Consider the following 24,179-nt stretch of genomic DNA (forward strand, 5'->3'; position numbering starts at 1 on the left):
CACAGCATGGCTTGATAAGCAGTGCCATGTCCGCACCTGGGATCCAAACCCAGGAACCCAAGGCTGCCAAAGCAGAGCACGTGAACTTAACTGCCTCGCCACTGGGCCGGCCCCCTGTTTTGTTCTTAATAGTAGTTTTGTGTGCCATCTCTTTTCTTCCTTGATCAGTCTTAACAGAGGCTTATTATTTTACTTGTCTTTTCAAAAAATACCGTGTGTTGTTGTTGATTCTGTGTAGTTTATTTTTGTTTTCTATTTCATTAATTTATACTCGTTATGATTTCCTTTCTTTTTCTGTTTGTTTTGCTGTTCTGTTTACTAACTTTTAAAGATGGCTTCTTAGCTCATTAATTTTTGAGTTAATTTTAAGCCTTTTTTCTTTCTCTAATATAAGCAGCTAGATTATATATTTCCCTCCAAGTACTGCTTTAGCTGCATCCTACAAGATTTGGTATATAGTATTTTTATAACTCAGTTTAAAATGTTTTCTGATTTCAACTTTGACCCAAGAGTTATTTAAAAATATGTTACTTGATTTCCCAACATACAGAGATTTTCTAGTTAAAATCTTTGGGTTAGTGCTTCTACCTTAAGTGCATTGGGGCTGGAAAGTGGTCTGCATGGTAGCAGTCTTTTGAAATTTGTTAAGATTTTCCTTATAAGAGAGTATAGTATATGGTGGATTTTTGTAATTCTTGAAACGAATACGTATTCTGCATATATTGAGGACAGGGATCTATATAATTCAATTATATTAATCATATTTTCAAAGCTTCTCTGTGCTGACTGATATTTTGTCAGTTTGTCTTACTCACTGAAAGAAATATGTTTCACTTGCCCATTATTTCCACAAATATACGGGATTTGTCTATTTCTTCTTGTAGTTTTGCCAGGTTTTTTAAATTTAAATATGCTTGATATATAATATTACTGTCAGGTGTACAACATAACGTTTTGTTATATGTAAATATTGCAAAATGATCACCACAATAAGTGTAGTTAACATCCATCACCACACAGTGATTTTATGTATCATGCATATCACTTTTATGTAGGAAAAGTGTGTTGATACATCTGGAATTTTTTTTTTTTTCAGAAACTTCAGTTTTCCTTTAATAAATCTAAACTTAGGTACTTGTAGATCTGTGTATAAAACATAGAGGGAAAACTGTTCTAGTAATGTTACATTGCAACATATAATATTCAGGAAGCCGTTTAATGAACACGCAAACTTTACTATAAGGATGTTAGTATTTTCTCAAATCTCAGGACTTTTATTTTTATTCCTTGAAGTAAGCTGTTAACAGGTAGAATTGGAAAAGCTCTAATATATCAGAAAAGAAAAAAAATGGTTACATGGTTCCTTTTAAGTAGATTTTAAGCACAAGTAGTAAAATCATATATTATTGGATTTTCTAATGTTGAAACATTCATGCATTTGTAGGATAAATTCTACTTATTTATGTTTTTTATTATGGAAAAATATGTATTCATTTTACTAAAGATAGGGCTGGATGGGGAATCAGTTGGGAAGACAGAATCATAGCCGTTACTTAAAGGGCTGTGTTGATAGGAGGCAGAATAAAGTTTAAGAAAGTGCCCAGGCTTTTGAAATATGACAGATCTGGATTTAAAATCCAAATTCCAGGAATGCCACTTGAAAGCTGTTTGAGCTTGGGTACGTTACTTAGCCTCCTTGAGATCACTTTTTATTTTATCCTAATATTACATACTTCATAGAGTTGTTGAAGGATTAATGACTGCTAAATACTTAGTTAACTTAGTGCCTGGTAAGTAATAAGCATGCAGTAAATGGTTAGATATTATTGTTGCTGTTCTCATTGACCAGTAATTACCAGTAAATTTTATCTTAAATAGTACTCGTATTTTGATATTAGGTTTGTGATTCTTTATGTTTTAACAAGTACCTAGATTAGTGCCTGGCACACAGTAGACCCCTGATATTAGAATGAATATTCTTGGTTATCTAAAATGGACCTGTTCTGTAAAAAGGGCATTTACCTTCTGAAGTTTAAAAATTTTACAACAAGAAAATTAGTTACCAAAGGCAGTGGAATTTTGTTTCCTTTTTACCCATGGCTCAAGAAATACTTCTAAAAATTAAAAGATTAAAATTAATCTCCTCGCAATTGTCAACCTAGTTATATATTTTTTTGGTCAGGACAAGGCTCCAAATAGCTCTTCTAATTGTCCTCCATCTACACCAACTCCTGATGCTTCTAAGCCTCGGAGAACAAAGCTTGCCTTTGATGACAGGTAAGATAAATATGATTGTTTTATGCATTCAGAAAGTTGTTTCAGTCAACATGTAAGAAACTCATTTTAATTTCTGTCGGTGACCAGAAGAATTCATACTTGTGTTGCAATCCACTGAATATTCAGATATTCATTTGAAAGGCACCCACTAGTCCACGTATTGCTCCTTTAGCTTAGCTCCATGACTCTCATCGGGTACATGACTGATTGCCTTTCAGTAGGACCTTACTGCTGCTGGTGTCTCTGTTTAAATGAGGGGCTTTCTTAAATAAGTAAGAGCAGAGTTGGTTTTATCCTCCATTTTGATAAAAGGTTATTTCTCCTACCCACATTTAATTGACTCTAAATCGTTCAAACAACTTGGGTAAGTTAGTGTTTAATACTAGGGAACTTGATTTCTGTTTTCCTAAGTAGAAAATTTGCCATGAGTCGGTCAAAACAATTTATGCTCTTAATCCAATATAAGCATTTGTCAGAAAAAACTGAATCAAATGTTTAGTAATAGCTCATTTTCTTTACTTTAGAACATGGAAACTGAGGGATGGTAGAGACTACAATGAACTAGTATTATCTTATGAAAGTATTTAACATTTCATTTACAATAAAAATTTACATTGCAGAAATTATTCAGCAGACCATTATTTACAAGAAGCAAAAAAGCTAAAGCACAATGCAGACGCATTGGTATGTAAATATTCTCCTCACTTTATGTATTTAATGAAATGAATCTTCATTTGTTGTTTATTCCCATAGTGCATCAGTTCAGCTCTCATTACCTTTATTATCCTTTCTTCAGTCTGATAGGTTTGAGAAAGCTGTATATTATCTTGATGCTGTGGTATCTTTCATTGAATGTGGGAATGCATTAGAGAAAAGTGCTCAGGAATCCAAATCCCCATTCCTTATGTATTCAGAGACGGTGGAGCTCATCAAGTAAGTAGGAAAACTTGTCACATCATTGGCAGTATTATTTCTCTGGTCCATCTAGGAATGGGCTGATATAACCAATAAAGTAAATACGCAGTAAAGCTAAAGATAATGCTTAATCTTTTATTGTCCTTGGATAAGGAGAACTAGATACTTCAGTGGGTATTTTTGCCTTCATTTAGGTTTGATTCAAATGTTTTAAGCACTAAGGAAGTCATAAGATCAAAGTGAAGTATTACATTTGTGTCATTTCTTTATTATTTTAACACACAGATACACTATGAAGCTAAAGAATTACTTAGCACCAGATGCTACAGCTGCGGATAAAAGACTCACAGTACTTTGGTAAGTGTTGTGTGTTCTAGCTTCTGCTGGATGACAGGCAGTTCCATAATTAATTGTGCAGTGTATGCTCTTCTGAAAGTTATCCTTGAATCCACCTTCCATAATGCAGTCATAAATCTATCATTGATGGATAAAGTAGAAAATAATTCAGAATTCCTACTGAAAGATTTTAGTTGTTGTCGGGTTCTTATCCTTTGCCCTCTTGACAAAAGCTTTGGTAGAATGGGACTGATACTAGAACTGTCCATTGTATTGAGTGGTCACTTTTCCAGCCTCTTCTTTTGGTATCCTCTCTCTCTATTTCCATATACACCTTTCCTTGGGGAGCAAATGTTTAGCTTGCTCAGAATAAAGAATGTGGCTTGCTTGCTTGGTCCCAGGGAGATATTATCAGTTCATTTGTTGTAGGTATTCACCTGGCGCTGTGTTTAACAACTGGGAATATAGCTGTCGACAAGACTGACATGGTCCTGTCTGTCATGGAGTCTAGTGTTTAGTGTAAGGAGACAGAAATTAATCAAAAATCACACAAAGTATATGAATTAAGTACTTTGAAAGACAAGTATATGTAACTGTAAGAGTAGAGTGTAGGGAGACCTAGTCTTCAGGTAGAGGGAACATGTACAAGGGCTGGACAGCGGAGAGAAATCAGAAACTATCAAGGATCTAAAAGAAGACCAGTGAGAAGTGAAAGTGACTAGAGAGGTAGGCAGCGTTGATCATGTAGGGCCTTTGTAAGCTGTGTTAAGGTTTGTATATGTTTCATCAGAGTTGTAATATTTATAGTTGAGTTTCCCGGTTTTTGTTGTTTAATTTAGATTATTTATCATTTGACCTAGAGATTCTGCCCCTCAGCAGTTTTTAATGCTTGTGTTATAATAACATTGTGGGTGACGTTTTGATTTTTGATGTCAGCAAATAGGCGGCTAGCCCTAGGTGTCTTCCCCTTGCTTCCTCTCCCTGCGATGTGTACTGTAATAAGAACACTTCTTTTGGTTTTGCCTAAGGGTAAGTGTTGTTGACCTCATGCGAGTCCTGTACTCTTGCACAATACCAAGGTTGTCTGTGCAGATATGGCTAGAGTCTGCTGTCCTGGTAAATAAGCTGCCCTTTTCCATTGGCTAGCCTACGATGCCAGTCTTTGCTGTACCTGAGGCTATTCAAACTGAAGAAGGAAAATGCTCTGAAGTACTCAAAGACGCTGACAGAGCACCTGAAGGTAAGTGTGCAAAAAAGGAGGGTCCAGGGGCCGTCCCAGTGGCGCAGCGATTGAGTGCACACATTCTGCTTCACCGGCCCAGGGTTCGCCGGTTTGGATCCCGGGTGTGGACATGGCACAACTTGGCAAGCCATGCTGTGGTAGGCGTCCCACATATAAAGTAGAGGAAGATGAGCACAAATGTTAGCTCAGGGCCAGGCTTCCTCAGCAAAAAGAGGAGGATTGGCAGCAGTTAGCTGAGGGCTAATCTTCCTCAAAAGAAAAAAAGGAGGGTCCATTTCCTAGGAGACGAAATTTGTAAAGTCTCCTATCCCCACCCCAAAATTGCCCTTATTGTTTTACCTGCCATAGCAGAGGCAGAGCTACTGTTTTTTGGGGAAAGTTTTTAAATACACTTAAATCTGATTGTGGAACCTATATCTAACCATATATCTAGTTCTTAATAACATTCCAGTAGATGTAGCCTATTTTTATCATGAAACCTAATTAAGACTTTTAAAATGGTCTTTGTTTTCACTACCACCCTTTCTTAGACTGTTACCTTGGTTTCCTAAAATGTCTTCCCATGGTTTTTCATGACAGCACCACATAAATCTTCCTAAAATTCTGTCATGATTGTGCCTTGGAACCCTTCAGTAGCTTACCATTGCTTTCAGGGTCAAGTCTAAGCTTCTTTCCCTGACTTGCAAGGCCCTCAAAGTCTCTCTTTCTTGTTCTTTATCTAAATCTTTCCTCCAGGAAAACTGTCTGGGTCACATACATTCTCTTTTCTGTGCATAGTATGACTCACCTTTCTATGCCTTTCCCCTCCTCTTTATCCGTCTGAGTGTTACTCATTCTTTCTTTCTCCCTTAATTCTTCCAGAACACCCCAGCTGTCACCTAAATAATTCTTTCTGTTGCACATTTAGACACACACACACAATTTTGGTTTCTTAAATTTATAAAACTTCTTAAGATCAGTTCTGGCCCAGTGCTTTTCAATATATTTAGTACTTTAAAAGTAGTGTTTTTTTTAATTAAGTACGTTTTATTCTCTCCACAGAATTCTTACAATAATTCTCAAGCACCATCACCTGGCTTGGGAAGGTAGGTAAATTTTATTCTATAAAATATTATTTGTGGCAAGTTATTATTGTGTAAAAGTGGAACTGGTTGAGTCCAATTTCCAAAAATAGAAAGATGACAACTTTTTAAAAAATTAAAGCCATCTCTAATAAGTATTTTTATAAGTTATCATTTTTTTCCTTGTTTATTTTTTTATAAGTTGAAAATATGATAATGAACATAATCTTAGAAAGATTTAAGAGGGGTCATTTCACCTGCAGAAGTCTGAGGTTTTTTACAGCACCTCAGCTCTTCTCACAATTTGATTTCTGTAGCTACTTGAGTTTTTATCACAGTGGACTTACATTTACTCAAGCCTTGACACTGCCACAGTTTAATAACAGTGGCATGATTGTGGTTTCTTCTCCATCCCCACCTCACTCCCATCCCACCCCACCCCCCAAAAGAAGGAAAAACACCAGAAAACCCTTTTTTGTAAGTTTATCTGTTCAGTTATTATGTTTCTGTTAATTAGCATTTTGTCTTTGCCCTTAGGTATTTCTTAACCAAATTTATAGTGCTAAAAGTGCAGTAAAAATATTCTTAGATAGCTTTTTTCCCCCCAACTTTTGTTTGATTTTCCCTTTTATATTGTCTTGGGCATTTCTATAATTTTAGTACTGCTGATATGAATCTGCCAGATCTCAGCATGTATTTTCTAAGAAATATTTAATTGAGAGGAAGCTTGAGATGATTGCTGTTGATTAAGAAAGCTGTACCTCTTTGTCAGCTCTGAATAACTTGGTTAAACTAGGAAAGTACCAGCAATTATAGAGTTTAAAATAACATGTTCCCATCTACTACCACAATTGTTTTTGTATTAAACTGTTAATTCCACTCAACTTTCTACAAAACAGTTTGAAAGTACTTAATTATATGCCTGAATAGGTGCAAAGTGTGTTGAGTTGGGAGTGAGGCAGTCTGGCTTCTAAGTCTTTGAACTTCTGCTAACAAGGTATATGCCTTCCTCAGTTCTTTCCCATCTCTTGTTCTGTTGTCGTTCATTAAAACAAACAGTAGATCATAATTCACAATGGTCTTTAGTGAGCTAAGTACTTATTTAGAAGAAATTATCCTTCTCTGAGAACCCTTCTAGTTTAAAATAATCTTCACAGTTTAAAAGCTTTCATATAGGAAGAGCCAGTAATACACTGACTTCATCACTTTCCTTATCTCCATGTGAATAAACTGCCTGTTTTTCTGTGTGTAGCAAAGCTGTGGGGATGCCTTCCCCTGTTTCTCCAAAGTTGTCGCCAGGCAATTCAGGAAATTATTCTTCTGGGGCCAGTAGTGCTTCAGCAAGTGGTTCTTCAGTGACCATTCCACAGAAGATCCACCAGATGGCAGCCAGCTATGTTCAGGTTACATCCAACTTCCTCTATGCCACCGAAATTTGGGACCAAGCTGAACAGCTTTCCAAAGAGCAAAAAGGTAGGGAGGTCTCTGGAGAAGCTTGGAGGGATGGAGTTGTTGAAAGGAGCCTTTATGATCTGGTTAAATAAGTGCCTTGTCTGCATTTGTTTAATTATCTAGTCTAGAGGTAACGATAATCAGTTTGCTAATCTACAGTGCTTGGCAATCGTACGTAATGTACTGAATTTGGTCAAAAAATGCCTTTCGCTGTGCTGGTGACACAGACTAAACTAAAAATAGTTTTTGGTCTAAGACAAATATGCCTTTGTTCTGGCATATTAAATGCAGCTTATACTATAAAAGTAATAGAATATATGTTCTACTCTAGGATGGTTAACAGTAAATTTGGCTATAGGCATAGGATTAGAGACATTTTGTACATATGAGATGTTTAATATATAAGAAAGCACGTTCAGGATTTATAGGTGTATTGGAAGAAACTTGTGTGATAGACTACAAAATGAATAGATTTCTAGCATTCTTTAATATTAGGTCATTTGTGGCTTTGTACCTTACCTCCCAAACTAAGAACATTGAGAATTATCAAGTATTTAAAGATCTGAGGGAAAAGTGCTATATGAAGACCATTCTGTTTCAGTAGACGGTATTAACAGATGTATGTGCAGCATCTGTTCAGGTAGATCCTTTGTAGAGAAACACTAAAGTAGCCAATCAATCAAATGTCCTTTTGTCACAGACTGCATTTAAATGCTTTTAGTATGAACAGATGATCAGAGGACAATGAAAGATTCCTATCATCAAAGAGGGGTGATGGTGAGAGAAACGTAGAAGGGGAACCCCAACATCTAACATAAAGTTGTGTTTTTAAAAACCTAATTTGTTCCTAAAATTTCAAATATTGTTAGTACCACTCAGGGAAGGTTACAAAGCTGAAATTCTTAAGTTACCCCTAGTTTACTTTCCATTCTTCTCCCTGATGCCAGTTGTCTAGGCTCATTTTCCCTTTTCTTTAATTTTTCTTTTCTTTCTTTTTTTTCTTTTCTTTCTTTTTTTTTTTTTTTTTTTTTTTTACTTTTTGTGTGGCAGTTTTCAAACATCAGCTAAAGGGAAGAGAATGGTATAATGAACCCCATGTACTTTTCACTCAACTTCAGCTCAGCAACACAACATTTTGCTAATCTTGTTCCATCTTTCTTTCTCTCTCTCTGTGTCATACTATTCTTTCCCCCTGAAGTATTTAAAGCAAATGCCAGATAATCATGACATTTCAGCTGAATACACTTTAGTATGCATCCTTAGGTGATAAGAACTTCACCATCCCTTTATCACAGCCATCAAAATGAACAATAACTCCTTTGTGTCATCTGATACCTAGTCTACTATCAGATTTCCCTACTGTTTCACATATGCCTTTGTTTTTTTAAACAGTTGGATTTGTTTCAAACAAGATCCAAACATTCATTGATCAGTCTCTTAAGTATCAGTCTCCTCCGCTACTTTTCTTTTTGCCATTCCATTGATATTGAGGAGAAACTGGGCCATAGATGTGTCATATTCTGGATTTTACTGATTACTTTCTCATAGTGTCATCTAGCTTGCTCGTCTGTCCCCCTTATTTCTTTCATATTGCTAGTTATATCTTGAGACTTGATTAGATTCACGTTTATTATTTTAGTTAATAATGTTTCATAGTGGTGCTCTAGATTTCCTGTTACATCATTATGAGGCATATAATGGTTATCACTTTTTTAGTGATATTAAGATTTGACCATTGATTCATTCAGGTGGTGTCATCCTGACTTAGTTTGTTGTAACATTCCCTAATAAACTTTAACTCATGCTTTTAGCATCCATTGATGATCATTACTTACATCCATTATTCCATTAGGAAATAGAAAATTCTATTAGGAATTTCCTATTCTGATACTCCTTCTGCATTTGTTAGCTGGGGTTCTATAAAGAAGACCCTTTTCTCATCAACTGTTTGATTACTTCTTGCCTTGTTTGAGTAGGCTGATATCTTTATCATGAGAATGACCCCTTTTTCTCTGCCTGTGTAAAAGCTCTCCTTACTTTCTGAGTTCTGCATCCCTCTATCATCTCCCAAAAATTGCATTGGAATCAAATGTTAGGATACTGTTGTCTCCTCCTCCTGTCTACACCTGACCTCACATGCACCTCAGCCTACATTTGTTCACATAGGAAGAATCCTTTCATTTCCGTTCCTTACATTTTTAAACTACTGTCTAAAACATAGGATTTAAATTATCAATGTTGCATGGCATATGATTACAGCAGAAAGGTTGATGTCTAACCTCACAGGGGTCTTATGGGGAAACATGCAAAGAACAGCCTCTTTTTTTGTACCACTTCCTTCTTATACAAAAACAGTACACAGAGAATGTTTTGTGTAACAGTACATTGTGGCACTGGGTCTTCATTTTAATAATGTTTATGGCATACTAGCAATTTTTCCATCAGTGGATTTCTGCTTATATGTATAACACTTAATTCCTGACCATACAGTCTGTTTAAAATGTTTCAGGACTTAGGGAAAAAATATAACTTGAGAGACTATGGAACAGTTTGTTCTAAAACATGGACAGTTCTCATTTTAGTGCAGGAGGGAGTGTTTTTTGACTTCATATGACTACTATTTCATAGTCTAGACTAAAAATTTTAAAGCAGTGATTCAAAAGAGTACGTGTCATTTAATGAGTGTTTTTGGTTTTCTAGAATTCTTTGCTGAACTGGATAAAGCAATGGGCCCTCTCATCTTTAACGCAAGCATCATGGCAGACCTAGTTCGCTATACCCGGCAGGGACTGCACTGGCTTCGCCAGGATACCAAGTTGATATCTTGAACTGAACATGTTCTCGTTGCCTCTGATTTTCTCCACAACACTGTGTCACATCACGAAGGAAAACTGCCATAATGCGCCACCTAGTCGACACTAAGAATGAGGAATGGTTTTCTCCTCCCTGGTTCATGTGTTGTTGTTTTTTATAACCCAAAGCCATCATGTCAATTGACTCCTTCAATATTCCCAATATGAAAAATTATTGAGATGCTTTTAAATCTGCAGCACACTGATAAGATGGTTTCAGTGATCTGTAATAAGATTGAAATTCTAGTTGTAATTCATAACTAATCAGTTGAAATTCTATTTATTTTAATTTCTTTAAGTTCCCCGATTGGGGCTAGTTTAAAACTTAGTTATTTCTGCCTATAAATTTACTCTGTTGAATATTTAGCATAAATTTAATGAAGGCAATTTTTATTTATATGCTTTGGGAGCTTTGTTACCTAATAATGTCTTTTTGTGGTAACTCTTCTAAGAGTAAGAGTTGGTTCATCTAAAATATGGACATGTTCTTTCTACACCTACTACCTGATATTATTTCAAATCTTAACTACAATTTTATTATTGCAGAATTTATACTTAGTATTAAAGATATTCTTCTACACATGAAAAATCACTTAAATGTGAGAAGAGGCTTTCTATGTGGATGTAAAGTGAAATGTGTCTGATTTGGTATGCATTATTTCAAGAACTGTGAATGTGTGTTAATAACACTATAGCAATCACAAGGTGACTATAACTTGCATTTAATGCATTACAAAAGAGGGCAGGCAAACTTTCTAGGAGAAGCATATCATGTGAAGGGTTTCATAAAAGGACAATCTTGAACTTTATGGATTTTATTAAAACCATGTGTTCTTTTTTGTTGCTAATTATTAATTTGACACTTAACTGAAACAGAGTAAGTTACAGTTGAACAAAGGATGCTCCAACTCTTGAGGGTTGCTGCCTATATCTCTCATTGATGATGTTTGAAGGGTAAAATCTCTCTTCAGAATTCTTATTTAAAAACTGTTTTCTCCACACTAGGTTGTGATGCTCTCACAGGAGCATGCGGGGACTGATGTAGAAATGGGCTGGAGCTTTGGCGTGTGTGCTTTTGTTATATAACTTACAGTTTTAATGCCAGATGTAGAGATGATGGATTTCTCCTTTTAAACCTATCTTGTATTTACTCCCCTTGTATTATGAAGGCCCTCATCAATGATGTATGTTTCTGATGGGATCAGAAAATTCACACTAGGGAAGTACCTATCTTGGTTCAGTGTGAGCTCTCTTGGGAAGGGGAGGGGAGTAGAGTAGAGCTTAAGAAGCCAGCTCTGTAAGAGTTGTATATCAAAGTACCTTTCCGTGTAAGGTGCATATAGGAGTCAAAGGTGAGAAATGTACCCTCTCTCTTTTGTTTTTAGTGCCCCTATCATGTCTGGTGTGCCTTAAATCTTACCTTTAAATGAAGACTCTGTGGATTGTTTACAGATGAAGTTTTACACTAGGACCAGATCGCCCATACGGTTGGTCTTCTGCAGTAATAATGCTAAATTCTCTTTCCTTTTAAATTTTCTTTTAGGTTCACATAAGATTAATTCTTTCAGAAAAGCTAATGCTTTGGTGCATGACTTAGTCTAACTTATTGGGTAATGCTGCTTCAAAAAAATAGTTTGTCCTTCTCCTTAATCCAAAAATGAATCCATTCAGTCAGAAAAAAGGATTGCCCTGCAATTTATAGATAATTTCTAAGGCTTGAAATAGGAAAGAAGGGATGGAAAATCTCCAAGCCCAGTGGTGCAGTGAATCCTCTGTTTTTTTGAGTCTCTTTTACCCTTATTTCTGAAGGTGGTGAACTTTCATTGTCCTGTGGCCTCAAATTCATAGAGTTTTTTAACTGTTTTGTACCTCAAGTTCTTTTTGCATATCGTTGAATATTGAAATCTACAGATTATGTTTAATTTAACCTTTTTCCCTTGGAGAAATTGCCTCTGATATCTTTCTAACTTAATCTTAGCGTGTTTTAGAACAGTTTTCCTTACGAGGACAACTTCTCAGTGATCATGGTAGTTATTCAGTAAGAAACTTGCCACTGTTAGTCAAGTAGATGTATGTCCTGTCCTTCTCTGATTTCTCTGACTTAATTTGCAGTGATATCTTAGAAATGGAAAAAGTATCCTCTGAGCTTTTAGACTTCCAGCAACAGCAGCCAGTGGGGCACCTTTGAGTTCCAGTGTGTTCTAGTCCTTTGTGTGTCCTCAAAGGCAGCAAGAGTCCGTCTCGGGTCACACTGGTGTTTTGTTAAAGCAGAGTTTCCTGCATGTTTTATGGTGCTGCTCTAAGATACTCTCTACCTAAAACTGTGTTAATTCTTGGAGAATGAATTTTTCAAGCTTTTCATTGTGGAGGGTTTTTCCCACTAAGTGGTAATGGGCAATGGATCAAAACCCTGTCCTGAATAATTGAATTTTCAATGTAATAGTCTGTGAAAACATCACTCCCTCTCCTCTGTGTCCATCTCCTCAAAAGTTCTATCTGTGTCTTCATCTGCCCCAGCACATATTTTGGATCCTTTAAAGGTGACCATTCCTCCTTCCTCAATAGGTGTCTTCAGTGTTCTCTAACCATTTAAAACAGAATTTGACAAGCGGCTAAAAGCTCACGTAGTCTGATACTTGTACTTAATATATAGTTAATTATAGAAATAGCAACTATTTAAAAAATTACTCTGTTGACTGCTCTTTAAAACCACACTTGTATGCCAGGAGGCAGCAGCCTACACCATTGGACTCTTTACAGGCAACCAACCAACAGATCGCGGTGGACGAAGTTGTCTCGTAGTCTTGCCCAGCCTGGGCTGGGTTATGGGGAGCACTCCCTTCAAAATGATTCAAGCTTCCACAGTCCAGCCCAGGTCCAGTCTGGCTGGGGAGCATTCAGCCCATGTCTTGCCGCAGTGCCACCTTTTTCTGGGCAAGTAGCCAAGAACGGACTATAAGCAATGAGTACTTCAGATAAATTTACAGTTATAGTTGCTTACGAGTGGAGAAGGTTGACCATCACTAATTTAATTCTCCAGTGTAAAAGCAATCTAGAGTAATGTGTGCACGTGCCCACACATGCCTGTGCTCTGGGGAGCTCTCGCATTGATGGATCCATAGGCATCTGGGCTGCACTTTGAATGACACACTTGTGGCTTTATTAGACTCACTGTTGTTTTTTTAATTGTTGTTTGTTTCTTTTCATTAAAGAAAGGTTTAATCAGATCAGACAGCATCATTTTATATTTAATGACAGAAACTTTGGGAAATTACCTTTATTGATTGAGCTCTCATTGTGAAGCAAGAGCCTACAAAAGGCACCTGTTGGAGATGAAAGCTCTGGCTCTGGGGGCCAGCAGCACTGTGTGGAGTTTCAGAGCAGCCTGTGGTCGCTCCAGTCAGTGATACCTAGTTGTGTAGAGGAGAGGTACACTGTGCACTCTTCTAGGTGTGAGGGTATGCAACTTTGGATTTTAAAATTATGTACACATACACACTTTATATATATGTATGTATGTATGTATGAAAACAAATTAGTTTGTCAAAAATGTGTGTGTTTAGTATTTTAGCTTAGTGCAACTATTTCCACATTATTTATTAAATTGATCTAAGACACTTTGTTGTTGACACCTTGAATATTAATGTTCAAGGGTGCAATGTGTATTCCTTTTAGATTGTTAAAGCTTAATTACTATGATTTGTAGTAAATTAACTTTTAAAATATATGTGAGCCCTTCTGTAGTATAATAGGGCTCTTTCAGGGTGGGAAGGATTTTAATTTTCCAGTTGTTAATTGAACAAAATGGCCTCATTATGTATTTTGAATTATAGGAGTTTGCCTCTGGGTCCCAGAACCATCTACGGGGAATGACTCTTTTAGGCAGATTATGATTTTGTTTTTTAAACCTAAGTAAATTGGGAAGCAAAGCATTTCAAGTCCATATAGACTCCTATAACTCATATTCCCTAATTATGTGAAACAGCTCTCATTTTAATTTCAGGTATCAGTGTGTTGGAGAGGCAGACTTTTCCCCAATAATAAATAATATTGCACATCTAAGATTGCTATTCAGTAAAATAAATAGAAGAGATAAGTATTGAATGACTTGACATATGTAGTGACAAGAGGCCAAAGTGGTCATGTTTGTGAGCAAAATTTCACATACTCACTAATGGAGAAATTCAGTTTAGACCCCTAGACCCTAGAATCAAGCTGGCAAATGACAGGAAATAAGTTATTAATAGTTGGTAAAGCAGATGCTGATTCTGTTCACTTGAACCCTGTGATTAATTAAAAAGAACTTATTCTGGAAAAGCAAATGGAAAGAATATCTAAATCTCCTTTTTGATGGAATTTGGTCAGAGAATAAAGCATTAGAGTTAATCCTGAACCAAGTCTTATAGTAGTTTAAGCCTTCTAAAATGAAATCATCAGGTAATGAAGGTGACTTTCAGGAATGTCAGCATTGACCTCTCCTTGCCACCTTTGCTCAGCTAAGCATAAATTGCTGTTCTTAAGAAGAAACAAACAAAAAAAGCTCTCTAAATGAGCATGGAAGAAAAGCTCCCACCCAGAAATTCTAGTAATACTCAGTTTTGACCTCTTACTGCTTCCACATGGGGTTTCTTTTCAGCTTTTAACCACTGGAATTTTCTACCTGCTATGTTCCTCTTGGGAAAATATCTATTTGGAAATGCTGCCTTTCAAATCAATGCCATGATTTATCCATACTGTTGAGTTTGTTGTTGCTGTTCAAGAAGTGTCCCCATTTTACACCTTTATGCACACACCTGGCACATCATTGACATGAGCATTCAACAGTACTGGGGGTGGGGTGGGGTGGGGTGGGGCGGGGCTCACCAACAGAGCTGGCCAAATTGGCAGTACCTGAAAAGGCACTGCCTTTGAGGACCAGATGTGGGGTTGGTAAGCACAGTTATGAAAATTTCTATCTAGCCTCCGTTTTGAATGGTTTTAAGAAATTTTGTATATGGAGGATGGAAATGCTTATATATTTATTGAAAATCCTTTTATCTTATTTGAAATTAAAATTATTTGGTGAATAATGGTTTGATATTTGGGGAGGGTTTTGGAGGGGAGGTAAGGCCGCTGATCAATTAAAAGCCTTGTTGATTCTACAGAAAGGTACTGTTAGTGTTTGTTAGGATGCCTTTGTTTTGTACATGATCCAAATCTTTGTTTTACATTTCTTTTATCCAAAATATTTAGGCATCTGACATTTTCAACCAAAATTTCAATTATATACTGTGATTTTTATTTGTTGCAATACGTTAAAATTTCAGAGGTACTTTGGGGCTCAAAAGCTAGGATTTCTAAGTCAGTATGTGCATTTCACATAATAAAGCTGTTAATGGTGAGCAAAGTATTATATACTAACTAGATTTTTCCACATCTGTATAGTATATTATATGTATTTTGTGGTATTGAGATTATAGAAAGTTTAGAGTGTCAAACATGCGTTTAATGTGTATTTTTAAACAAATTTATGGCAATTAAAATATTTGGAGACAAGGGTATCACATTTCAATTTGTAAAGATCTTTTTAACTCTACTGTGTCATTAAGATGCTTTGTATAATGCCAAACCATAGCTGGAGAAACTAAGTTTAATAAATATCAAATAGATTTTCTGTATTAAAGTTTATAAACACTGTGCTCTTTCCACTTCTTCAACTCTGACTTTGCCCTTTTCATGTAGGTTCTGTTTTGTACTTTAGGGCCCAGTGCTACTCTTCTTTAAAAGTCTGGTCCCACCAGTTCAGGTCTCATTTTCTGATTACAGAAATTCTGAACTTGCTGGCCATGGGTCCTTTTGCATAGATCAAAATTTGCCCTGCTCCAACAAAAATCCCAAATCCTTTTTGCTGCTGTTGGTGGCTTGGGGTTTTGTTGTTTCATTAAACTAGATTTTTCTTCCAGTTCTGCATTCTGTTCAGTCATAGACAAGGTTGGGCGCATCACCAAGTAGTGGGTGCCAACATTGCCCTTCTTTGACACCTCACTGAAGAGTTCTTTACATGAAGTGAAGGACTAAGATCCAGGGTCACAGCTTATGAACTTGCCAAGGCTGATCACATAGCTATTACTAAACTTTTGCCTTTAGCCTGCCTTGTGTTTTTTATTTCTTAAAAAAAATGTTAATTCTCACTATGCTTTCCAGATTGAGAAGTTAACACATCATGATTAGGCAATGCTGTTCTTTTCTATAGCATACAAATGAATCCTCCTTTCCCTCAAAACCTTGAATTCCAGACTGCCAGAATTTCCATTTGAGACATTTAATAGTACACATAAAAAAATAAACTCTAAATTGACAAATTTAGTTATGCTTACTACATATCAACATTCTAAGAAGAAACGGAGACCAATTTAAAGCATACATCTGTCTTTAAATATTAAAAACACGATATTGCTTTACTTAAGTGTCTCCAGCCAAAATGCAATTAATCAGTATTCCATAGAATGGAGCATTGTTGTAGGTGAATGCTGTCTTCTTTTCCCCTGGTATGGACATCATTCCTGGGCCACACTTAGGGAACAGCGTCTTTTTCTAAGGAAAGAAAAGGTGGTTTTTAAGACAAAGGTCTAGCAGTGCCGAGCCACCTCTGTTGCATTTCCTCCCTCTGCTTGATCTACCCAGTCTTGGGGTAGACCGAAGAAAAGAAAGGCGTCATTTTTTCATGGTACCTGTGTGCAGCTGTTCTTGGCTCTTAACTCCTGAGAGGTTCTGCTCCATGGAGCTCCCAGCTCAGCCCAGGCAGTCCTCAATCCCAGTTTTATTCTTAGGCCTGTGTGTGTGCTGATCTCTCCTCTGCCCAGCTTCCCAGGCCTCTTTTGCCCAGCCCTGCTCCCAGGTTTGTGGAGTACCTGCATAGCCTCGTGATACATTCAGAATCGTCCCGACAAGAGGCTCCAATGGGCCTGAGGGAAACTGCTCTCCAAAATGGAGTCATTCTCCGTGGCCTTCTCTTTGCTGAACTCAGTTCTGGTATTGGGGAGCCATCTACCTGGAGGGCAAAGACAAATTCACCTCAGATATAGAGGAGTTGACACCCTGCTGCACGCCTTGGAAGAATGATCATCCCCAGGATGCTGTCGACTCAGAGCAGAGGAACCATTCCTCAGGACTGAGTCTTGCTCTCAAGTTCTGCCTACAGTTCCACCATCACCACACATCCACATTGATGTCCTCCTTTCCTTACCTGGCCCCACAACAGCAGGCAGATCATGAGCACTGCGGAGAGTTTCAGGTGCCACATCTTGACAGAGGGAGGATATGGGAACTCAAGACCCAGGAACAGTTCTCACTTCCCTTTATAGACTGAGATCCGCCTCTTATGGTTGCCGGGTGAGATGGGGGCAAAGTTTATATTTGCAATCAGGGTCGATTTAATAAGTTAATGTCTACCAGAGGAATGTGCTCAAGGCCTGCCTTTCAGGCACATTGCTATTTACTGATCCCTCACCTGGACTTTGAATTATGTTGCTGGCTTGGACCCTTTTCGCCCGTTTTACCAAAAGTCAGCACTACTCCCTCCTTTCCCTTTGAAAGCCACGTGAAGCCATTGAGGGAGACCAGGCACCTAGCCATATTTTGATTCCAAAATAGCTCAGTGAGATCACTCTAATCAAAATAGAATTCAAATAATGAAGTCTTCAGAAAGTGTTGAGTCTTTCAGCCTTGTCTAGGAAAGCAGCACTGATCTATTGTGTTACAGGCAACTGGAGAAGGCCCATTATCTCCTTTCTGTGGGAGGACGCTTCAGCACACATGGTCTGCAGTGCCCCAGATACCTCATTTGTATAGATGGACTGTCGCTCAGCCTGCTCCGGGTCATTTCCCTAGAATGGAGACCTAGCTGTGGAAAGGTCAGTCTGGCCTACCCGTCCTCTCCCAGGGGAAGGGCAATCAGGACTGATGTGAGACTTTCTTGGACTACAGGTGAATTGAATGAATAAGTATAGGCTGGTTTTTTGTTTTGTCTTTAAAAACATGAATAAGGAAGTAGCAGGGGCTCCTAAATCAGTAGAAGAGCATGGTGGTGGTGACAAATCATTGCAAGCCTTGAATTATGGCCTTTCCTCCCAGTAGTTGACTAGGATCTTCTACGAAGCATATCCCAGTAGCCTCGGGGAAGCAGACATAGGGCTGAGATATCTCCAAAGCTCAGAACATCCATTGGCTTAAGTAGGAACTCCTGCAGGTTTCTAGATCAAGAAAGGGCATGTATCTAAACCATGAGTAGTTATGAGTACTCATTAAATGACATGGACATTTTAATAAACTTGGGGGGAAAAGTGTGAATTCTGAGTAAGGAGATATAAAGACTAGATCGTCCCATGACCTGGAAGGATACGCCAACAAAACAAATGCAACAAGATTCTTTTTCTGCCTGGTGTCTCCCTGAAAACTTAGCTGATAGCCCTTCCCAAGGTCCTTCTCATCTTCAGAGGTTGCATATTTGGTAAGAGGCTGCCTATTCCCCAAGGAAAAGTGAGGAGATGCAGCACAGCTGAAGGTGGGACAGGATGGTTACCACTGCTCTTGCCAAGGGAGAAAAGGGTGGTATGGTGGACCTCAGAGTTGGGATTGGGCACAGTGTGACTCCACAGATCTGTCTGTCCTGGTTCCAGTCCTCTCAGGACCATGCAGCCAGGCCTGGAAGGAGACAGCACTGTTTGCACTTTAGGAACATTGAGAAGCAGACCTATGCCAAACCCAATCCTGCAGTTTGAGACTGGCTAGCTGCTCCTTCCCTTTACCCCTGAGCTTGGATACTAAATGACCCCAGGTAGGAGCTTAATTAGGAACTTTTGTGGGGTGGGGAAGAGGCTATGTGGTGACCTAGAGAACATTGGGTAAGAACACAAATCCGATTAGATAAGCAAAAGATTGAACAACGTGGTGTCCTAGAGCCAGTTGGGTCTGTGGACTCAGTGCCAGCCTCCCATTAACCAGCCTGGAGTGACATGCCAAATGAGATTTGGAAAATGCTTGTTCTGAAGATGGGTACTTTTCACTAATCCTCCATTTCTGTCTTCCTGTACTCCAAGCAAAACCAAACCAGACTTTCATGTTAATTTATAAAGCCAATACCACAGCCAAGGGCAGGGCCTGAGGTCCCCAGCTCCCTGTGCATAGGGCAAAAAAGAACCATTCATCATCATCAAGATGACAACACTGCAGAAGCCTTTGCGGCTCAAGCCTCTATCTTATATTGCACCCCCTCCTCCCAAAAGACCCATTAGTGACTGCCTGTGGAAGGAACCACTGTTAGGGAAGGTATTTCAACAGATGTCTACCCAAACTCTGTAGTTGTTTTATTTAAATTAAATATGGAGCAAAAAATCAAATTTTTAAAAGCAAAGCAGAATCCAGACAGCATTAGGCTGAAGTGACAGCAGTTGTCCACAGTTTCCCACACTCTAGCTGTGAAGACCTATTCCTGAAGTTAAAAAAAAAAAAATTGAAAATATCTGGGCTGTCTGCAGTCAAGTATTTTGTTGAATGAACAAACAGACAACTACATGTTCCTTCCTCTAGCAGAAAGGGCCACGCAGGCTTTAACAACTTCAGCCAGAAGGAGAAAGAATGCTTGGCTGGGAGGCAGGAGCCGGGGGTCTAGGTAGGGGAACTGACCACAGGCCAGCCCTTCCCCTCTTTGGGCTTTAGTCTTTTGTCGTGCCAAGGAGATGGGAGTAAATCTCTGAGGCCTCTCGGGCACTGACATTTGGGAGTTCAGATGATTAATTTACAAGAAGAAAATGAGACCGAAGCACATTTGATAGCTTATAGCTTGGTAACTCTGAATACAACTCCCAGGGATTTCCTGCTTCTGAGGCAAGTGCCTAGGATGAAATGGGAGAAAGACGGTATAGCTACACGAGCAGCCGTTTGAAACACATTCCAGGCAGAGAGGAGATCATTAGGGCTTGGCAGTAATTGGAAACTTTTTGCAGTCCCTGAGCAGGAGGTGCCTAATAAAAAATGAAAGACTGTGAAATGGAAAAAACTTTTCCCCGTAAAACTTGAACAAAGGGTTAAAGTGCATTTGCTTTTTTGCTGGCTGGAACTGCCATAGACTTCTGGGCCTGCACTAGGTAGGCCTGCATCTCGGGGACTGCATTGGCAGACTGAACACAGTTCCCTTTGCCACATTCTGTAGCCCAGAGATAAAAAGCCCTTGTGGGGCAAGAGCACTGCTGGGGAAAAGAAGGGCTAAATGAGCAAGTGGTTGTGCCCCAGCAGCAGGTGGAGGAGCCACTCCAGGAGGGCGGCTCCAGGGGATGGGTGACAGGCGCTGAGGCCCACAGCGGCGGTCCCTCTTCCTCCCTTAAGAACTTTACACAAGTTTTCCTTTTCTTTTTGGATTTCTACAGACAGAATAGTCCCTAAAATGATCCCAGATCCCCTATCACGTACAGGAGCACTGAGCTATTACAACTCACCACATTCCATGCCCCCACTGCCTCAGTGCCCCGCTACAGAGCTCCCTGCCCCAAGCTTAGAGAGGGAAGCCCTTTGGTGAGAGAGAGGCTTAAAGCAGCCTTTACCAATTTTATCCAAAAGCAGCAGCTCAGCACATGAAGGGCTTACAGCAGGGTCTTCTCAGCAGGGCACGCCTGGGATAAAAAGGATTCAGACCAACAAGCTCAGTCCTTGGTCTGGGCTGAGAAAGGGTAGGTTTGATTTTGAGCTGGTATTTCCAAAGGAGTCAAAGAACGAGGGAGAAATAGTCTAAAGGTAAAATGAAGTCAAGATGGGAGTGGATGGCCATCTCCCCTAGGAACTTGGGCCTAAAATCAGAGGGAGACAGACAGAAAGATTAATGGCCTATCAAGGCAGTGGTCCCCACCCCAACACGTGAATCTGTTGAAACTATGCAAAGTTAAGGATGGGTGTATTTACACTTTCTTCAGGTCCACAGCTTTCATCAGATTTTCAAAGGAGCCTATGACCAAATATGTTGCAGACCAGGTAGCTAGTCCCAGTAATAAACTTGGACAAAGAGCCAAACAGGAAAATTGGACCATGTTTGGTAGGGCAAGAGTTTTCATCATATAGCTGTCCTTTGTTGAGCCTGCACCACCCTGCCAGACTCTTACATATCACCCATTTCACTGTCACTGCAACGCTATGGCTTTGTATTAACACATCTATTTTATGGGTGAGAAACTCAAAGCTCAGGAATGCAGATTTCTTGCCTGTATCCCACAGTAAGGAAGCATCAGTCAAAGGGTATGGGCCAGGGCCGCCCCCGTGGCCAAGTGGTTAAGTTCGCGTGCTCCGCTTCGGCGGCCCAGGGTTTTGCAGGTTCAGATCCTGGGCACGGACTCGGCACTGCTCATCAGGCCACACTGAGGCGGCATCCCACATACCACAACCACAGGCACTCACAACTAGAATATACAACTATGTACTGGGGGCCTTTGGGGAGAAGGAAAAAAAAAAGAAGATTAGCAACAGTTGTTAGCTCAGGTGCCAATCTTTAAAAAAAAACAAAGGGTACAGACCCAAGTCTGCCAGACTCAGCCGTTCCTCCTTATCCTGCCTCACAATCAGTGCAATTTACCTTACTGATTTTTTTTCTAGTTTTGAAGTATTTTAATTTTGGTTCCTAAAAGGCAACATCAATCATTAGAATAAGGATAGATACAGCCTGGGCTAGAAGCTGAGCTATACTGTGAAAGTTGCTCTGGACCAGCAGGAAGTGTCCTTAGGAGAGAAGTTTCTAGAAACAGAGCAGGGAACCAGAAGCTTAAAGCTACCCCTACCATTTCCTAGTGAAGAGAAAAGGGTAACTTTCCGACTAAAAAGGCAGTTTCAAAGTTCTCTAAAACAGGGGTAAACTTTTTCCATAAAGGGCTAGAGAGTAAATATTTTAGGTTCTCAGGGCCACATATGGTTGAAAACAACTGTTCCAACCTGGTACAAACACAGGCAGTTTGTTGACTCCAGCTCTAGAGGCCAAGGGGTCACCTCACCCACTCCTTTATAGCTGACTTCCCCTCAGGCTAAGGCAGGCCTGCCTTAGGAGGAAAGGCAGCATAGCATAGCTTTAAAAGCATAAATTTAGCGCCAGACTCCATGATTCACTAGCTGTATAATTTTGGGCAAATAACTTACCCTTTCTGCACCTGTGTTCTCATCTGCAAAATGAATGTAATAATGATACTTACTTTAAAGGTAGAAGTTTAAAAGAGCTTATTTGTGTGAAGGGCTAAGAAGAGTACCTGACACACGGTAACTACAACATAGTTACTAGACTTTATTGTTACAGGAGCAGAGGGGCGGGAACCAACACTCCCCACAGTCCAGGCCACCCACAACTGCTCAGCTGCAGGGGGAGCTGCAGCTACTTTCTTGCAGGTTATGGAACAAGGGGTGAGCCCCAATCCTTCACCAAATTCCCAGGCTGGCCGAAACTGTTCAGCACTCATGCTGGAGAGGGGAGTTCATGAACTCGAAAACTAGCAGTCATGCCAAGGACTCTGCTCACAAAAATGCAAAACCACAACAGTGCAGCCCGTAGAAGTTTATTGTGCCTTCCAGATGCGACAATATAGGCTCCTGTCCCAGAAAAAGGTCTTTCAAAGAAAGGGAACCATTATCCAGACGAGTTGCTCATTTGTCATTTTCGTAGGCAGCTGGATTCTTCCTCTTGGATTTCTCAAACTCCTGGGTCCCCCACGTATAGACAAGATAAAACGCTACAAATGCTTTAAAAATCAAAAGTGAGAGTAGGCAGTGAGCACATATGACACAAGGGTCCCAGTCCTCTTTTCTGCCTCACAGCACATTCTGCCCTCCTGCCTCTAGTTTTCAAGGAACCACTTTTAAACCAGATGATCAAGGTTACCTCACACACCCATTTTACAAGTGACCAAAAGAAAGGGGTCTAACAACGAAAACCTGCCACCAAACCTTCCCCATCGCTCCCCTGCGGCACGTCTTTAAATATTTTAATGAGATAATTGGGGTAAAATTCGCATAACATAAGCTTCACCATTTAACCATTTTGAAGTGTACTCTCCGTGGTCTTTAGTAAATTCACGTTATTGTGCAACTATCATCACTATCTCCTGCATTTAACACAAAAGAGTTCATCTCCGAAAAAAGAAGTGGGTAGAGATGACCTCAAAGGGAGACGCTGGAGTCACACAAGTGACCTTGAGCCGGTCACTTAAGTTCTCCATGACTCCGTTTCCTCATCCGTAACACGGGGGGGGGGGGGGGGGATGATATAACTAGATCAAGGGGCTTCAGCAATATTCCAGAGAAAACATGTGCAGTGCCAGCTGCAGAGTGCCTGCCCGACGGCGAGCGCTCACTGAGGGGACCCGTGGTTACTACCGCGGAAGGGAGCCCACCCGCGCCCGGCCAGGGCACTCACGCGGCGCAACGCGCAGGATGCAGGCCCGCGTGCGGCGCAGCACGTTGGGGATGCCCTTGCTGAAGTAGTGCGGGAAGGCGCGCTGCTCGAAGGGCGACAAGCTGTAGGTGATCACATGCCGCATCCGTATCAGATTCCCGAACTCGCGGCCCATGGTGGCGGTGGCGGCGGCGGCGCCTGCAGAACCGAGGGAGCTCAGCCGCCGGGCTCAGCCCCGGGACGCCGCCCCCAACCCTGCGGCCCGCCCGGCGCTCCTCATCCCCTCAGCCCAGGCGGCGCCCCACCCTCCCCGGGGCCACCAAGACCGCGCCACCGGCCCCGGCTCCCGCAGCAGGGTCACCTCGCCCTCCACAACCGCGGGATCCACCGGCCTCCGTCCGCCACTTCCGGCAAGATCGGAAGCCGCTCTGGAGGCCGTGAGGTCACTTCCGGGAAGTACCATTCTCCTGCGGTCTCCAGGGGAAGGCGCCGTTGTCCCCCGTTCTGAAGAGAAGTGTCCAGGCCGGTGACCTTGCCGGTGGGCGGTCTTGGGCCGGGGGCGGGGCCTGGCGGCGGCGGAGAAGCTCTGAGCGGGTTTGGGGTCGGGGCGGCCCCCGAGGCCCTCACCTTCCGCCTCAGCCCTCTGC

At 40.3% G+C, this 24,179-nt stretch overlaps 3 protein-coding genes across 10 annotated transcripts in view; 1 reads left to right on the plus strand and 2 right to left on the minus strand.

Annotated features, from left to right (window-relative positions):
* Window positions 1-15,812, plus strand: part of AFF4 (ALF transcription elongation factor 4) — a 93,332-nt gene extending 77,520 nt beyond the window's left edge. For all 8 annotated transcript variants that reach the window (XM_070571059.1, XM_070571062.1, XM_070571067.1 and 5 more), the window contains 8 exons: window positions 2,183-2,277; window positions 2,898-2,961; window positions 3,074-3,210; window positions 3,478-3,549; window positions 4,675-4,768; window positions 5,813-5,856; window positions 7,085-7,305; window positions 9,985-15,812. In XM_070571059.1, coding sequence (XP_070427160.1) covers window positions 2,183-2,277; window positions 2,898-2,961; window positions 3,074-3,210; window positions 3,478-3,549; window positions 4,675-4,768; window positions 5,813-5,856; window positions 7,085-7,305; window positions 9,985-10,112 — 855 coding nt within the window. In that variant the 3' untranslated portion in view covers window positions 10,113-15,812. The remainder of the gene's footprint in view (window positions 1-2,182; window positions 2,278-2,897; window positions 2,962-3,073; window positions 3,211-3,477; window positions 3,550-4,674; window positions 4,769-5,812; window positions 5,857-7,084; window positions 7,306-9,984) is intronic.
* A 609-nt stretch (window positions 15,813-16,421) lies between these two features.
* Window positions 16,422-17,511, minus strand: LEAP2 (liver enriched antimicrobial peptide 2). The gene is made up of 3 exons (XM_008538355.2): window positions 17,362-17,511; window positions 17,027-17,166; window positions 16,422-16,709 (listed from the first exon to the last, which is right to left on the minus strand). The coding sequence occupies exons 1-3, from the start codon at window positions 17,416-17,418 to the stop codon at window positions 16,673-16,675; spliced, it is 234 nt and encodes a 77-aa protein (XP_008536577.1). The 5' UTR covers window positions 17,419-17,511; the 3' UTR covers window positions 16,422-16,672.
* A 5,169-nt stretch (window positions 17,512-22,680) lies between these two features.
* Window positions 22,681-24,029, minus strand: UQCRQ (ubiquinol-cytochrome c reductase complex III subunit VII). The gene is made up of 3 exons (XM_008538363.2): window positions 23,894-24,029; window positions 23,554-23,730; window positions 22,681-22,879 (listed from the first exon to the last, which is right to left on the minus strand). Exons 2-3 carry the CDS (start codon window positions 23,705-23,707, stop codon window positions 22,785-22,787), a joined length of 249 nt encoding a protein of 82 aa, XP_008536585.1. The 5' UTR covers window positions 23,708-23,730; window positions 23,894-24,029; the 3' UTR covers window positions 22,681-22,784.
* Between the last annotated feature and the right edge of the window lie 150 nt (window positions 24,030-24,179).

This window comes from Equus przewalskii, chromosome 13, assembly GCF_037783145.1.
Source record: "Equus przewalskii isolate Varuska chromosome 13, EquPr2, whole genome shotgun sequence".
NCBI classification, from domain to species: Eukaryota; Metazoa; Chordata; class Mammalia; order Perissodactyla; family Equidae; genus Equus; species Equus przewalskii.

Coding starts and splice junctions, on each gene's coding strand:
- LEAP2 (XM_008538355.2), bottom strand. CDS start 17,418: ATGTGGCACCTGAAACTCTCCGCAGTGCTCATGATCTGCCTGCTGTTG. Junction 17,167..17,361: donor GCCTGCTGTTGTGGGGCCAG/GTAAGGAAAGGA, acceptor TTTGCCCTCCAG/GTAGATGGCTCCCCAATACC. Junction 16,710..17,026: donor TGTATCACGAGGCTATGCAG/GTACTCCACAAA, acceptor TTCTTTCCTTAG/AAAAAGACGCTGTTCCCTAA.
- UQCRQ (XM_008538363.2), bottom strand. CDS start 23,707: ATGGGCCGCGAGTTCGGGAATCTGATACGGATGCGGCATGTGATCACC. Junction 22,880..23,553: donor CATCCTGCGCGTTGCGCCGC/GTGAGTGCCCTG, acceptor TGATTTTTAAAG/CATTTGTAGCGTTTTATCTT.